Source organism: Ischnura elegans, chromosome 9 (genome assembly GCF_921293095.1).
Source record: "Ischnura elegans chromosome 9, ioIscEleg1.1, whole genome shotgun sequence".
Taxonomy (NCBI): Eukaryota; Metazoa; Arthropoda; class Insecta; order Odonata; family Coenagrionidae; genus Ischnura; species Ischnura elegans.
The window spans coordinates 22,425,019-22,438,381 of NC_060254.1; the positions used below are offsets into that span (position 1 = coordinate 22,425,019).

The 13,363-nt window shown below is 44.2% G+C and overlaps 1 protein-coding gene across 1 annotated transcript; it reads right to left on the bottom strand.

The window, feature by feature from the left end:
• Window positions 1–1,033: 1,033 nt before the first annotated feature.
• Window positions 1,034–12,651, bottom strand: LOC124165906 (uncharacterized PE-PGRS family protein PE_PGRS54-like). The gene is made up of 6 exons (XM_046543445.1): window positions 12,504–12,651; window positions 10,954–11,190; window positions 10,646–10,813; window positions 9,479–9,687; window positions 6,998–8,582; window positions 1,034–1,161 (listed from the first exon to the last, which is right to left on the bottom strand). The coding sequence occupies exons 1-6, from the start codon at window positions 12,649–12,651 to the stop codon at window positions 1,034–1,036; spliced, it is 2,475 nt and encodes an 824-aa protein (XP_046399401.1).
• Between the last annotated feature and the right edge of the window lie 712 nt (window positions 12,652–13,363).

Genomic DNA, 13,363 nt, shown 5'->3' on the forward strand with positions numbered 1-13,363 from the left:
CCACCGTTCTTCTCACCGGATGCAGGGAGGGGTGGGAGGAAGGCATTATGTATCTGCTTGCTCTACAGCTAACCATGGTGGGAATGCAGGTCAGCGTGACACTCACAGTTCTCTCTCATTAGTGCACTGCAACGCAATACGTTCGATTGTGTGGTCCAAATGAGCTTGTAATTTGACTTCTGCACACCTTTCTGTTACTTTTAAAGTTTCCTTAGGAGGTTAGCATTGCATTTTCGACAATTTTAACACATCATAAGACAGGTAAATGCTGCTTAATCTGTCCTTCGCTCTTGTCCTGATCCTCGTGTAGCGCGAGTCTGTCAATCCAGTTTCAATCAGAAGCGCCAGCGCCTCCTCCTCAGTGTATGGTATTGAGGGTCGTGGGGGCGATTTGTAGGCTTTCTTTACTTTGTTAGCCTTACGGGGAGTAGTTCGGGTAACTTCTCTCACCATAGCTGCAGCGTCTCGTTTCCCAGAGGAATGGAGCTACTGGGCCGCGAACACGATTACGATTTCATCCTCTGTTTGAGACCTAATCAACGGCTGCACTCTCGTCCGTTTCGCTCTATCCGTGCAGTGTTCGAACACTTTTCTGGGTCTTCCCTTGGAGGTTGATGGCTAAGCTTCGGCACTTAAGTTATTTCTGAGACGTTTTTCTGTCACTGTATTGGGCAGGAGCAATGGGTTTTGAAGCCACGTATTATATTTCGTAAGAAAATATTCATATTTTCTCCCACTTTATTTTAAACGCCTGGCGTAATTGTTTAAAAAATTCCTAATAGCTGCACTGATACACCTCTTAGCATCAATTTCACTGTCGCTCACACTCAAATTTCTTCATTAAATAATCTGGTAGTGAGTCTTTTGTCTCGATATTGTCGTGAAGTAGCTACATCTGTAGCCTACTTCACGACACGACTTCACGACACGACTTCACGACGAATAATTGTTAGAGAAAAGTTATTACTTAAGATGAAATGATCAACTCCAATGGCCAAAAATATGCACAACCATTGAAGAATAAATTTTGAAACTAAAGCACTTCCAGATCATTACCCTGAGATGAGATGTCATGTCCCACTGGAGGATGAGACATGCCGTGACAATTTGTTGTTTCTACACCACCACTGCGTATCTCCTCTCCAGGACACTGCGTTCTCACTGAAACCAAATATGCAATTTCATTACAGTTCCATTATATACCCCAAATTTCTATTCCACAAAATGCTGATGTTGTAATCCTGCATCGTAAATCCTTCATGCCAAGTAAAAATGAAGATTTTCAATATAATTTTAACCACCAAATGTAGTTAAATATAAGAACAAAATAAATGGTAAAGCACCACCAGTATCTCCTGTAGAAAGTAGGAGTAGCTCTCCTCCTCGTCGTATTCCTCAGCCCCGCACGGAGGGAAGAGGCTGATCTCTTCCTTTGGGGAGCCGCGCCCCCACGGACCCGAGCCCACCGGGGAGACAACCTCGTTAAAAAACCATCGCTCGCTCGGATAGTGTCCAGACAGCATGTGACTCTGCTGCTCTGAGTAGCAGTAACATCTGGCGTTCAGATTCACCCACGTGTTTGCCGTGCGTGGAGACCCGTGCGGGGGGAGAAGGGGATCCTGGTGGGTGAGTTCTCCGGCACCCAGCTGGGCGTCGGAAACCCTGGATTCCCTGCAAAACGGGCGGCCGGGAAGAGCCCAGCCCGGTCAATCGGCTCCTGGTGGCTCCTTTCTAGCGCACGCCAGGACGGGTTAGCGCTGGCGATATGGGGGTCTCCGTAGGGCGGCCGAAGGTGCGTGTGTTCGGAAGGCCCCCGCGCTGGAGGTTCTAACCCGAAAGAGTTCCCCTGTCAAAGGTTCCTATATCCCTTGGGTAGCCCTGACGTCCATTCCGGCTTGCGGGTGGCGTCCCAAATGTGTGGCTTCGTGGTGGGTGGGGAGCCCAGGGGATGAATTTAATGTACTTGGATGACTGAAGAAACTCCACCTCCAACCAAAAGATCCCGTCCAGACGACGGGAGAGTTAAAGTTCACGGCGCTAGTCAGCGCTATCTAGTAATGAGGTGCCAGAAGGAAGGGGAGAACCTGAAAAAGGTGTCCCCTTTCCTTATTCGTAAAGTTTTATCGGGTTTGGTTCCCGGGGAGCTGAAATCAACTAAAAAGCTTCGCGATGGTACACTTCTCATTGAAACTGATAATAAAGCCCAGAGTGAAAAATTTCTAAACGTTAATAAGCTGTATGATATTCCCGTCAGGGTCGAGGTGCACTCCACCCTAAACACCTGTCGGGGAGTTGTAAGCCACTTTGATCTGCTGTACGTTGAGATCGACGTGATCAAACGTGAGATGGCCTCCCAAGGAGTCTCTGATTCTCGTCGACTCACTACAAGGTGCAACGGAGAGAGAATAGACTCGACATCTGTCGTACTCACGTTCGCGCGCGACAAACTCCCTGACAGAGTGTTTATCGGATACGAATCGGTCCGAGTGCGACCATTCATACCGGCACCCCTGAGATGTTTCCAGTGCCAGCAGTTCGGTCATATGGCCACGAGGTGCCAAGGCAAGACCACTTGCCCACGATGCGGCCTGGACAAGCATGAGGGTGAGTACAACAGGGACCAGCGTTGCGTCAACTGTGAGGGTGCTCATCCCGTGTACTCCCGCAAATGCCCGAAGCTGATAGAAGAGCGGAAAATAATGGAGATCAAGACAGTAGAATAGATCCCGTACTTTGAGGCGAGGAAAAAGTACAGAGCTCAAGTAGCTCCTACTTTTTCCAGATCTTTCGCCCAAATAGCTTCCGCTCCTATCGCCAAAATCACCATCTCGACTCAGACAGAAGAAAATATGAACAAGAAGGCTGGAGAAAAAAATCGGCCGCGCCGGCTAAGGCCACAGATCCGGCAAACAAGGATAAAGTCGTGGGAACGAAATCTCCAATTAAGAAACTTAACAAAAACAACGCCGGGGCTACACAAACCAAACGCGGGAACTCTCAGTCCCCCGGCCCCTCTGATAAGGCTCCGAAGAGCCAAACCAATTTAATGGAGTTGGAATACCTATCCGATACGGATATCTTAAAAATTTAGAGCAGAGGGAAGAAGAGTCACGTGAAGCGCCCTTCGTGACTCAACTGCTCTTTTTAGTTTTGATCCTCTTTTATATTTTTAAATCATGGCTTTTATTTTGCAATGGCATTGCAATGGTTTTTATCGGCACAAGGAGGAGCTGGCCATTTTATTGCGTGATTTTAATCCATCCTGTATTTGTCTGCAAGAAACGCATTTTAAATCAACGGACAAGGGTGTTTTAAATGGTTTTAATTTTTTTAGATTGGACGATACGAGTGGACAACGAGCCCATGGAGGAGTGGCGGTTTATGCTCGGGAGGCACTTTACACCTCCCGAGTAAACCTTAATACACCGTTTCAAGCGGTGGTGGTGACAGTGAATGCCCCTGAGGCGATTACGTTATGCAACGTGTATCTGCCGGAGGGATCACTAGTCACACGTTTTAACTTGGAGTCCCTTGTCCGCCAACTACCTCGGCCCTACATTTTATTAGGAGATTTTAACGCTCATGATATCTTGTGGGATAGCACGGGGGCGCAATGCAACCGCCGTGGACGTATTTTATCTAGTTTTATTGCTGATTTTAATTTAATTTTATTGAGCAACGGGGAGGAAACCCGCTTAAACTCATTCAATGGCGATTTCTCTACCATCGATTTATGAATTTTATCGAGCAGTTTAACTAACAAAATTTCATCACGTGTTCACGACGATCGCTGCGGGAGTGATCATTTCCCTATTTTTATCTGTAAGGACGAAAATCTTAACCCTGATTTTATCAGACCGGGCAGCTGGATTATCCAAAAAGCCGACTGGCATAGTTATAAAGAAAATTTTAAATATACATGCGACGAAAATTGCGATAGCGTTTCTAATACGAAACGTTTAACGAGCGCTATCATCAACGCGGCAGACACATGCGTGCCACGATCTCGGCGCATAATGTCGAGACCTGCTGTTCCATGGTGGAACGATGAATGCGCAAAGGCTATCCGTCAACGTAAGAAAGCGCAAAGAATTTTTAACAAATATCCCACGGCAATTAATCTGTCCGCATTCCGACGCCTGAGAGCGAAAGCCCGCCAAGTTGTGAAAGAGGCAAAGAAGAACTCTTGGATGAAATACGTCTCTAGTATCAATATCAGGGCACCACTAGCACAGGCATGGCGTAAAGTGAAGAAGATATCGGGCAACCGTCAGCAATTCGGCGTTTCCAACTTGAAAGTAAATGGAACCACCATCACATCACTCCCTGCTATAGGCGACGTCTTCGGCGAGCCACTCGCCAGGACGAGCAGCGACGAAAGTTATGATTCATCTTTTCGCTCTTTCAAACGGCGATTAGAAATCATCCCTATCTGTTTTAAGGAGAATCGGACGATGGCAACTACAACCTCCCGTTAACTATGTGGGAGCTGCGGTCAGCCATCCACGACTCCCACGATACCTCTCCAGGACCAGACGATATCCACAATGCTTTTCTTCGCAACCTCCCGGAATCCGCCTTGTTGGAAGTCCTGCGAACCTATAATCAGTTATGGGCAGAAGGAACCTCTCCTTCGTCCTGGCGGGAGAGTGTCATAATCCCCATACCCAAGCATGGGAAAGATAAGTCCGACCCAAATTCTTACCGTCCGATCTCACTCACCAGCTGCTTATGCAAACTCATTGAGAGAATGGTTAATCGGAGGCTCATTTGGTGGTTGGAACGCCGAAACCTTCTCTGCAATATTTAAAGTGGATTTGAAGGGGCCGCTCCACCTTGGACCACTTGGTGAGGATCGAAAATTATATCCAAGAAGCCTTCATCCTCCGCCTACACGTGGTTGGGGTATTCTTCGACATAGAGAAGGCCTACGATCGGTTTGGCGCAGAAAAATCTTACGCATTCTGCCTGATTGGGGTTTTAGGGGCAACCTACCGACTTTTATTCAAAAATTTTAACAAACCGTATTTTTAAAGTATGGACGGGGCAGTTCCTAACGCGTCCGTACCCTCTTGACAACGGAGTCCCCCAGGGGTCCGTCTTGAGCGTGACTCTTTTCGCTATTGCGATCAACGACGTAGCTGAGTACATCCAGACGCCGATAATGGCCACTCTGTTCGTTGATGACCTGGCGATTTTCTGCAGGTCATCAAGAGTGGCTAAAATATAGTGATTGATCCAGCACACGTTGAACAAATTAGACCAATGGACCCATAGTAGCGGTTTTCGATTTTCAACTGAGAAAACCAAATGCGTTCACTTCCACCGTGTCAGAGGCGTCCACCTTCCTCCTACACTTCGTCTTAGCGGAAGAAATCTCCCATTTGTGGAGTCAATCCGTTTTCTGGGGCTAACATTGGATCAAAGACTAAACTGGCGAGATCACATCAATAATCTGAAGGCACGTTGTTTTAAGTCTATAAATATTTAAAAAATTTTGAGTCACATATCGTGGGGAGCAGACCGTACCACCCTACTCTTACTATACCGCACATTGATGCGGTCTAAAATAGACTACGGCTCCTTTGTTTATGCATCTGCCCGCCCATCGTATCTACGAGCGTTAAATTCTTTGCACAACACCGCGCTACGACTCTGCACTGGGGCCTTTCGAACCAGCCCAGTTCCAAGCATCCATTCTGACGCAGGAGAACCTCCCTTGTGCTATCGTAGGACTTGGCTGCTTTTGCAGTTATGCATCCAAAATTTTATCTATGACGAGTCACCCATGTTACGACATACTTTTTAAACCCCGTTTTATAAACGTTTTTAATCGAAAGAGTACGACAACGAGACCTGTAAGTATTCGTTTTGATGATTTTATTCTCGGGTGTGATTTGCAATTACCCGGCATATACCCTGTTGCATACTCTACTTACGCACCTTGGTTGACTCCCACTCCTACGGTTAATGCCTTTACTATCTCGACCAAAATCCTCCACTACTCCCTTGGAATACCAACGTGAGTATTTTAAGTTTCGGTGGAACCACCCCAATTTAATCCCCATTTACACGGACGGATCGAAATGTAACTCTGCCTGTGCATGTGCAGCGTTCTCTCCTCTACATGGAGCCATTAAGGCGAAGCTGCATCCGCTGTGCAACATTTATACGGCGGAACTCTTCGCAATTAAAATGGCTTTGGAAGCCTTGAGTGACGAAAATGGCTCGTTTGTCATATGCACCGACTCCCGTAGCTCCTTACAATCCATTTCTGGCTTCTTACCCATGCATCCAGTTGTTCAACACAATCATTCCACGCTGCTGACTCTCATGAACAAGGGAATAAGTGTTTGTTTTCTTTGGGTTCCGGGACATGCTGGGATACGTGGAAACGAAAAAGCAGATTTGTTGGCCAAGGAAGCTCTTACTAACGAAGAGATTACATCATCGCTAGTTCCGTACGAAGACCTAAGACTGTCACTAAAAAATGTTGTATTTGAACAGTGGAGGGAGTCGTGGAGGACTTTGAACAACAATAAACTGCGAAGCATCAAACATACAACGTCAGCTTGGCCTTCCTCTACCAGAATCAATCGAAGGGAGGAAGTAGTTGTCACTCGTTTGAGGATAGGGCACTGCCCTCTGACTCATGGCTTTCTTTTTACGGAATGTGATGAGTGTAGGTGCCCTTTAAGCATCCCACATATCTTGACAGAGTGCGACAAATACCGTGACGCGCGAACACGGTTCAATCTAGATGGGGATCTAGAATATATTCTAGGAGACCACCCCACCAATCTAAGTAGTACAATTTTGTTTTTCAAGGAAATAGGTCTTTTCAATAAAATTTAAAAGCTTCCCTCTATTTTATGGAAACAAATTGCGTAGTAAAGATCCATTTATAAAGCGTCTTGAATCAAACGATTGAGTAGTGGTGCAAAATGACCTTGCCGTCGACGCACCCTTAATCTCAATTCTACCTAATTCTACCTACCGTATTCCTCATATTGCTGCTTCTCGGGAAGATCGCCTTCAGATCCATCCGCTTCTTCACCACCTTCAGATCCACCCGCTTCTTCACCACCTTCAGATCCATCCGCTTCTTCACCACCTTCAGATCCATCCGCTTCTTCACCACCTTCAGATCCATCCGCTTCTTTACCACCTTCAGATCCATCCGCTTCTTTACCACCTTCAGATCCATCCGCTTCTTTACCACCTTCAGATCCATCCGCTTCTTTACCACCTTCAGATCCATCCGCTTCTTTACCACCTTCAGATCCATCCGCTTCTTTACCACCTTCAGATCCATCCGCTTCTTTACCACCTTCAGATCCATCCGCTTCTTTACCACCTTCAGATCCATCCGCTTCTTTACCACCTTCAGATCCATCCGCTTCTTTACCACCTTCAGATCCATCCGCTTCTTTACCACCTTCAGATCCATCCGCTTCTTTACCACCTTCAGATCCATCCGCTTCTTTACCACCTTCAGATCCATCCGCTTCTTTACCACCTTCAGATCCATCCGCTTCTTTACCACCTTCAGATCCATCCGCTTCTTTACCACCTTCAGATCCATCCGCTTCTTTACCACCTTCAGATCCATCCGCTTCTTTACCACCTTCAGATCCATCCGCTTCTTTACCACCTTCAGATCCATCCGCTTCTTTACCACCTTCAGATCCATCCGCTTCTTTACCACCTTCAGATCCATCCGCTTCTTCACCACCTTCAGATCCATCCGCTTCTTCACCACCTTCAGATCCATCCGCTTCTTCACCACCTTCAGATCCATCCGCTTCTTCACCACCTTCAGATCCATCCGCTTCTTCACCACCTTCAGATCCATCCGCTTCTTCACCACCTTCAGATCCATCCGCTTCTTCACCACCTTCAGATCCATCCGCTTCTTCACCACCTTCAGATCCATCCGCTTCTTCACCACCTTCAGATCCATCCGCTTCTTCACCACCTTCAGATCCATCCGCTTCTTCACCACCTTCAGATCCATCCGCTTCTTCACCACCTTCAGATCCATCCGCTTCTTCACCACCTTCAGATCCATCCGCTTCTTCACCACCTTCAGATCCATCCGCTTCTTCACCACCTTCAGATCCATCCGCTTCTTCACCACCTTCAGATCCATCCGCTTCTTCACCACCTTCAGATCCATCCGCTTCTTCACCACCTTCAGATCCATCCGCTTCTTCACCACCTTCAGATCCATCCGCTTCTTCACCACCTTCAGATCCATCCGCTTCTTCACCACCTTCAGATCCATCCGCTTCTTCACCACCTTCAGATCCATCCGCTTCTTCACCACCTTCAGATCCATCCGCTTCTTCACCACCTTCAGATCCATCCGCTTCTTCACCACCTTCAGATCCATCCGCTTCTTCACCACCTTCAGATCCATCCGCTTCTTCACCACCTTCAGATCCATCCGCTTCTTCACCACCTTCAGATCCATCCGCTTCTTCACCACCTTCAGATCCATCCGCTTCTTCACCACCTTCAGATCCATCCGCTTCTTCACCACCTTCAGATCCATCCGCTTCTTCACCACCTTCGAGGACCTGTCAATGCACAAGGTATTCAGTATTTAGTAAAGTTCAATGATTTCAAAAACCACAGACATTTAGCGACATGCATATATAATATTGTAAGCGCGGGGTTTCTGTTGGGCTGGCACTCCAGAGGAATTATTAGAACAAGTCATTTAGTGAAGGTATTTATTGACAACAAAACATATTGCAACGCGCACACGCCCTCTTTGCACACCTTTTTCACGTGAGTCTTTCCGCCGACTGCCGCTGCCTACGGCGTCCTCCGCCTTCCCCTTACCCACGTGGCCACCACCACGTGGCCACCACCACGTGGCCATAGTCCTGGAAGGTGCTGATGGCAGCATCACTCCCACGCACTCTCATGAGTGCCTATGCATGGGATCAGAATAACATTACCATCCGGTCTCTCGTCTCCGCGAACTCAAGATGTTCCGCTTACAATATGCATGTCGCTTTGGGTTTTAGAGATCCAGTGACCGATCTCGTGACTCTATCATGGGTTGTAACTTGCGTTTTGCCGCTGTTCGCAGTTGATGGGTCATTACAAGGTATGGATGCAGCGACCGTTACATCTTTAAACCGTTTAGATGGGAAGAATTTCCCCACCTTCACTCCCTGAGGCCAGGTTTCACTTTTAAACATATCTTCCCGCAGGCTATACGGCACGTCAACTTTAAAAGAACGATATTTTTCGCCAACAAACAAGCTCTCACACAGAAAGTAACAAATTGGAAAATTTTCTGCAGATATTTGGATATATCATCACATGTTGTGATTGATTTAACACGTCCCACATAGATAAGGGACCGCCGTGGGACACCAGAAAAGTTTTGTGTATCGTTAGAACACGCATTGCTGCCAAACACAACATTGTGTTTACGCTTTTTATTTTTTTCCGATCTCACCTTTGTATAACCTTCGTTGTCCGCAATATTTTCCACAATTGTCTGCTCAGGTGTTTGAACTGATGGCGACAGCGATAGAGATTCTTCAGTTCCCGAACCAGAATTCCTTTCGCCTAATCTCGCGTCATCTTCTTCCACCTTAGTAGTAACAGCTTTGGTCGCTGTAGCAGCAGCCAGCGAAGCCGGTTGCTGAATTCTGATTTCATCAGCTGTCAATAGTTTAGATGGTTTAAATGAACCCTTTCTCTGGTTGATGGCGTCGGATCGTCGCGAACTTTTTAAATTTTTATCTCAAGCTTCAGCAACTCAATGTCAGCGGCCATGTTTGATAAAGTGAACTTAGACTCGCGGCATGAAAAACACTTCCAAAAAATGTCATGACTGTCTATTAAAACACTCAATTGCAGATCTTTAAGGCCCGTGCATTCAGCATGAAATGAAATGAGGGCAAATGTCTCATAGGATAACTTTCCTCCCACTTTCTAACGAGTTATTGCAGGAACAACATGAACGAGACGCCAATTCCGACGCGTGTTCCAATGTCATTATGATAGGCCATAATAAGCATTGACATAGGATAGTGTTTGCACGAAGCCAAGAAAGAATATTTCTAGAATGCAACATTATTCTTGCCTGTCTCAATTTTCTTCCTCTTGGTAACTGGGGGAAGTTCAGGTAACGAAAATATACTGTCGTCATCGGTTGACGACTCCTCCACTGGAAATGCCTTATTTGTGTAGACAACCCTTTTTTTTATTAAGGAGAGCTTGTCGTCTTGCCTCGTAGCCTTTGAGCAAGTTCCGGCCTTGCCCCAGCTTCCCAATGCGTTTTTCATACTCCTTAGGCTCTTCGTATGTATCTAAGGAAAGGATGCAATGTAAACACTTAAAGAGATTTTGACAAAGGTTCGTATCAAATTTTCCAGCCATAACAACAAAATTAACTGGTCGGTTGCAGTAAATATAGGTTGCTTTAAAGCTATTCCACACACAAACTCACCAATTTCCGGAGTTATTTCAATTACAATGATAGGCCATAATAAGCATTGACATAGGATAGTGTTTGCACGAAGCCAAGAAAGAATATTTCTAGTATGCAACATTATTCTTGCCTGTCTCAATTTTCTTCATCTTGGTAACTGGGGGAAGTTCAGGGAAAAAAATATACTGTCGTCATCGGTTGACGACTCCTCCACTGGAAATGCCTTATTTGTGTAGACAACCCTTTTTTTATTAAGGAGAGCTTGTCGTCTTGCCTCGTAGCCTTTGAGCAAGTTCCGGCCTTGCCCCAGCTTCCCAATGCGTTTTTCATACTCCTTAGCCTCTTCGTATGTATCTAAGGAAAGGATGCAATGTAAACACTTAAAGAGATTTTGACAAAGGTTCGTATCAAATTTTCCAGCCATAACAACAAAATTAACTGGTCGGTTGCAGTAAATATAGGTTGCTTTAAAGCTATTCCACACAAAAACTCACCAATTTCCGGAGTTATTTCAATTACAATGTGGATGGGCCCCTCAGTACATGCTGGGGTACCATTCTGAATCATATTTTGAATAACTTTCAATTCCTTCTGAGAATTTGTAGATGGAGGCCATCTGGCAAAGTCTGCCCCCTCTTCTGTTTCCAGCCATGATGTTGGAATAATGCTGAAAGTAATAGCAGGCTCCTCATCATCAAGTGAATCCAGAAATTTGACGATCACCCACTTTGCTCTGGAAATCGACAAGTTAACAGTTTTAGACGGTATAATACAATGATATGTGATGGACCAAGAGAAAATGAATACATGCTAATATGAATCGCAGATGCACAGTACCAACTGTGAATATTATTACATATTAAAATTATGTCTTACATTAGGAACCATGTGTCGCATTATTGTTAATTGTCACTCAATAGTCGCAACACACTTGTAAAGAACAACTCACTTGTGTCCTTTTATTATGCTTTTATTGGAAAAAACACACACTGACACATATTGTAAAAACAAAAAAACACAAGAATAGTGCTACCAACCTTGCTTGTCTTATATGCCTCATCTTCATCCCAACTTAAAAAGTTCATCTCATAAACTTTGTTTCTACTGGGTACTTTCCTTTCTCTTCTTGGTCGTTCATTTTCTATATTTCTGGGCAATTCTTCTTCTTCATTATTTAAAAAATTTGTTAGTGAAGATTACATCTCTGCTGATAAATACTTTTCTCTCTTTTGGATTCCACAGACGATATCCAACGAGCATTGCCTCTTCACTCCTTTCCTCTAATTTCTTCAAAGGTCGAACTATTTTTGAGTGTACCCTTCGGCCAAATATTTGTAAGTTTCTTAGATTTGGTTTCTTCATATACCAATTTTCAGCTGGTGTGTTGGGCATTCCTCTAGTTGGACTTCGGTTTGCTAAGTAAGTAGCTGTTTGTACTGCTTCTCCCCACATTTCTTTGTTACAGTTTGAATAAAAAATTAACGCTCTTGCTTTGTTTAGAAGAGTCAACATCATCCTCTCGCTTTTGCCATTCAATTGGGGTGTGTGAGGAATTGTAAAATCGTGTATATCCTGTGTTTTTCGTTACACCAGTCAGAGAGAAGATTGTTGTGAAATTCACCTCCATTATCACTTCTTGGTTTGAACAATAAAAAGTTATGATACCTTTTCACACGATTTATTCAATACGACCGGTTTCGTCACAGATGCGACATCATCAGGTACATAAATCGTTATATTAACATTTAGTTTGCTTTCTTTAACTTTGAAATGTGCCTCTCCTTCATTTATGAATTTCTTTATGCACTGGAATACTTCACTTGATGATTTTGTTTCCATGAAATACACCACACAGATATGGGTGATATCATCCAGCAGTATCATAAAATATTTTTGTTGTCATAAGTTGGTGGATCAATGGGTCCACATAGATCAGTATGGATGATCTGCAGAGGTCGATTTGCTCTTTCCGTAATTGTTTTGAAAGGCAGTCTGACTTGTTTTGCCTGTGCACAAGTTTTGCAATTGTTTTTCTCCTTCTTACTCTCATCCATTGAGAATGATACTCCATCACACATATAGGGTATCTTCATTATCTGACCATAGCTTAGATGACCTAGTTTCTTGTGCCACATCTCAAGGCCTGTTGTTGTCTGCTCAGCACCAAAAGCATTTCCTGGATTTTTCTTCATGTTCACCACATATAAACCATTGTTTGTTTTTCTCCCCTCCATGATGATGCTGTCTCTAGGTATTTCAATTTTTGTTTTCGGGATATACTTTTTCACTATCAAAATACACTGTACCTTCAGCTTTAGTTACAGCGTTCACTGAAAGTAGGTTTCTAGTTAGATCTGGCACATAATACACTTCTTTCAGAATACAGTTTTCAAATTCAACATACCCACATCCTTTTATTGGCATACATGTATTTTCTTTAGCAGTCTTCACACTGTCAGAGTATTCTCTCAGATATAATATTTTCTTCTTTAAATATCATCTTGTTGCATCCATTATCCACTACCATCTCTGTCTTACCTAGTAGAAAAAAAGTGTGTTCATTCAGTGTTCTTTTTATGTTCATTTAATGTTCAAATTGTGTTCCTTCTATGTTCACCGAATGTTCACTTCATGTTCTTTTTATGTGTTTTGTGACAGAAAGAACATAAAAAGAACACAAAATGAACACTCGTCTGCGAACATAAAAAGAACATAATTTGAACACAAAATGAACAATTTTTGAACATCAAAAGAACACAAAATGAACATAAAAAGAACATTTTTTTCTCTTTGGGATATGTTATTTTTGTGTTCATTTTATGTTCTCTCTGTCACAAAACACATTAAAAGAACACAAAGTGAGCACACTTTTGTGAACATAGGAAGAACATAATTTGAACACAA

Coding starts and splice junctions, on each gene's coding strand:
- LOC124165906 (XM_046543445.1), bottom strand. CDS start 12,651: ATGAAGAAAAATCCAGGAAATGCTTTTGGTGCTGAGCAGACAACAACA. Junction 10,814..10,953: donor TGAAATAACTCCGGAAATTG/GTGAGTTTTTGT, acceptor TCCTTTCCTTAG/ATACATACGAAGAGGCTAAG. Junction 8,583..9,478: donor ACAACGAAGGTTATACAAAG/GTGAGATCGGAA, acceptor GTGCATTGACAG/GTCCTCGAAGGTGGTGAAGA.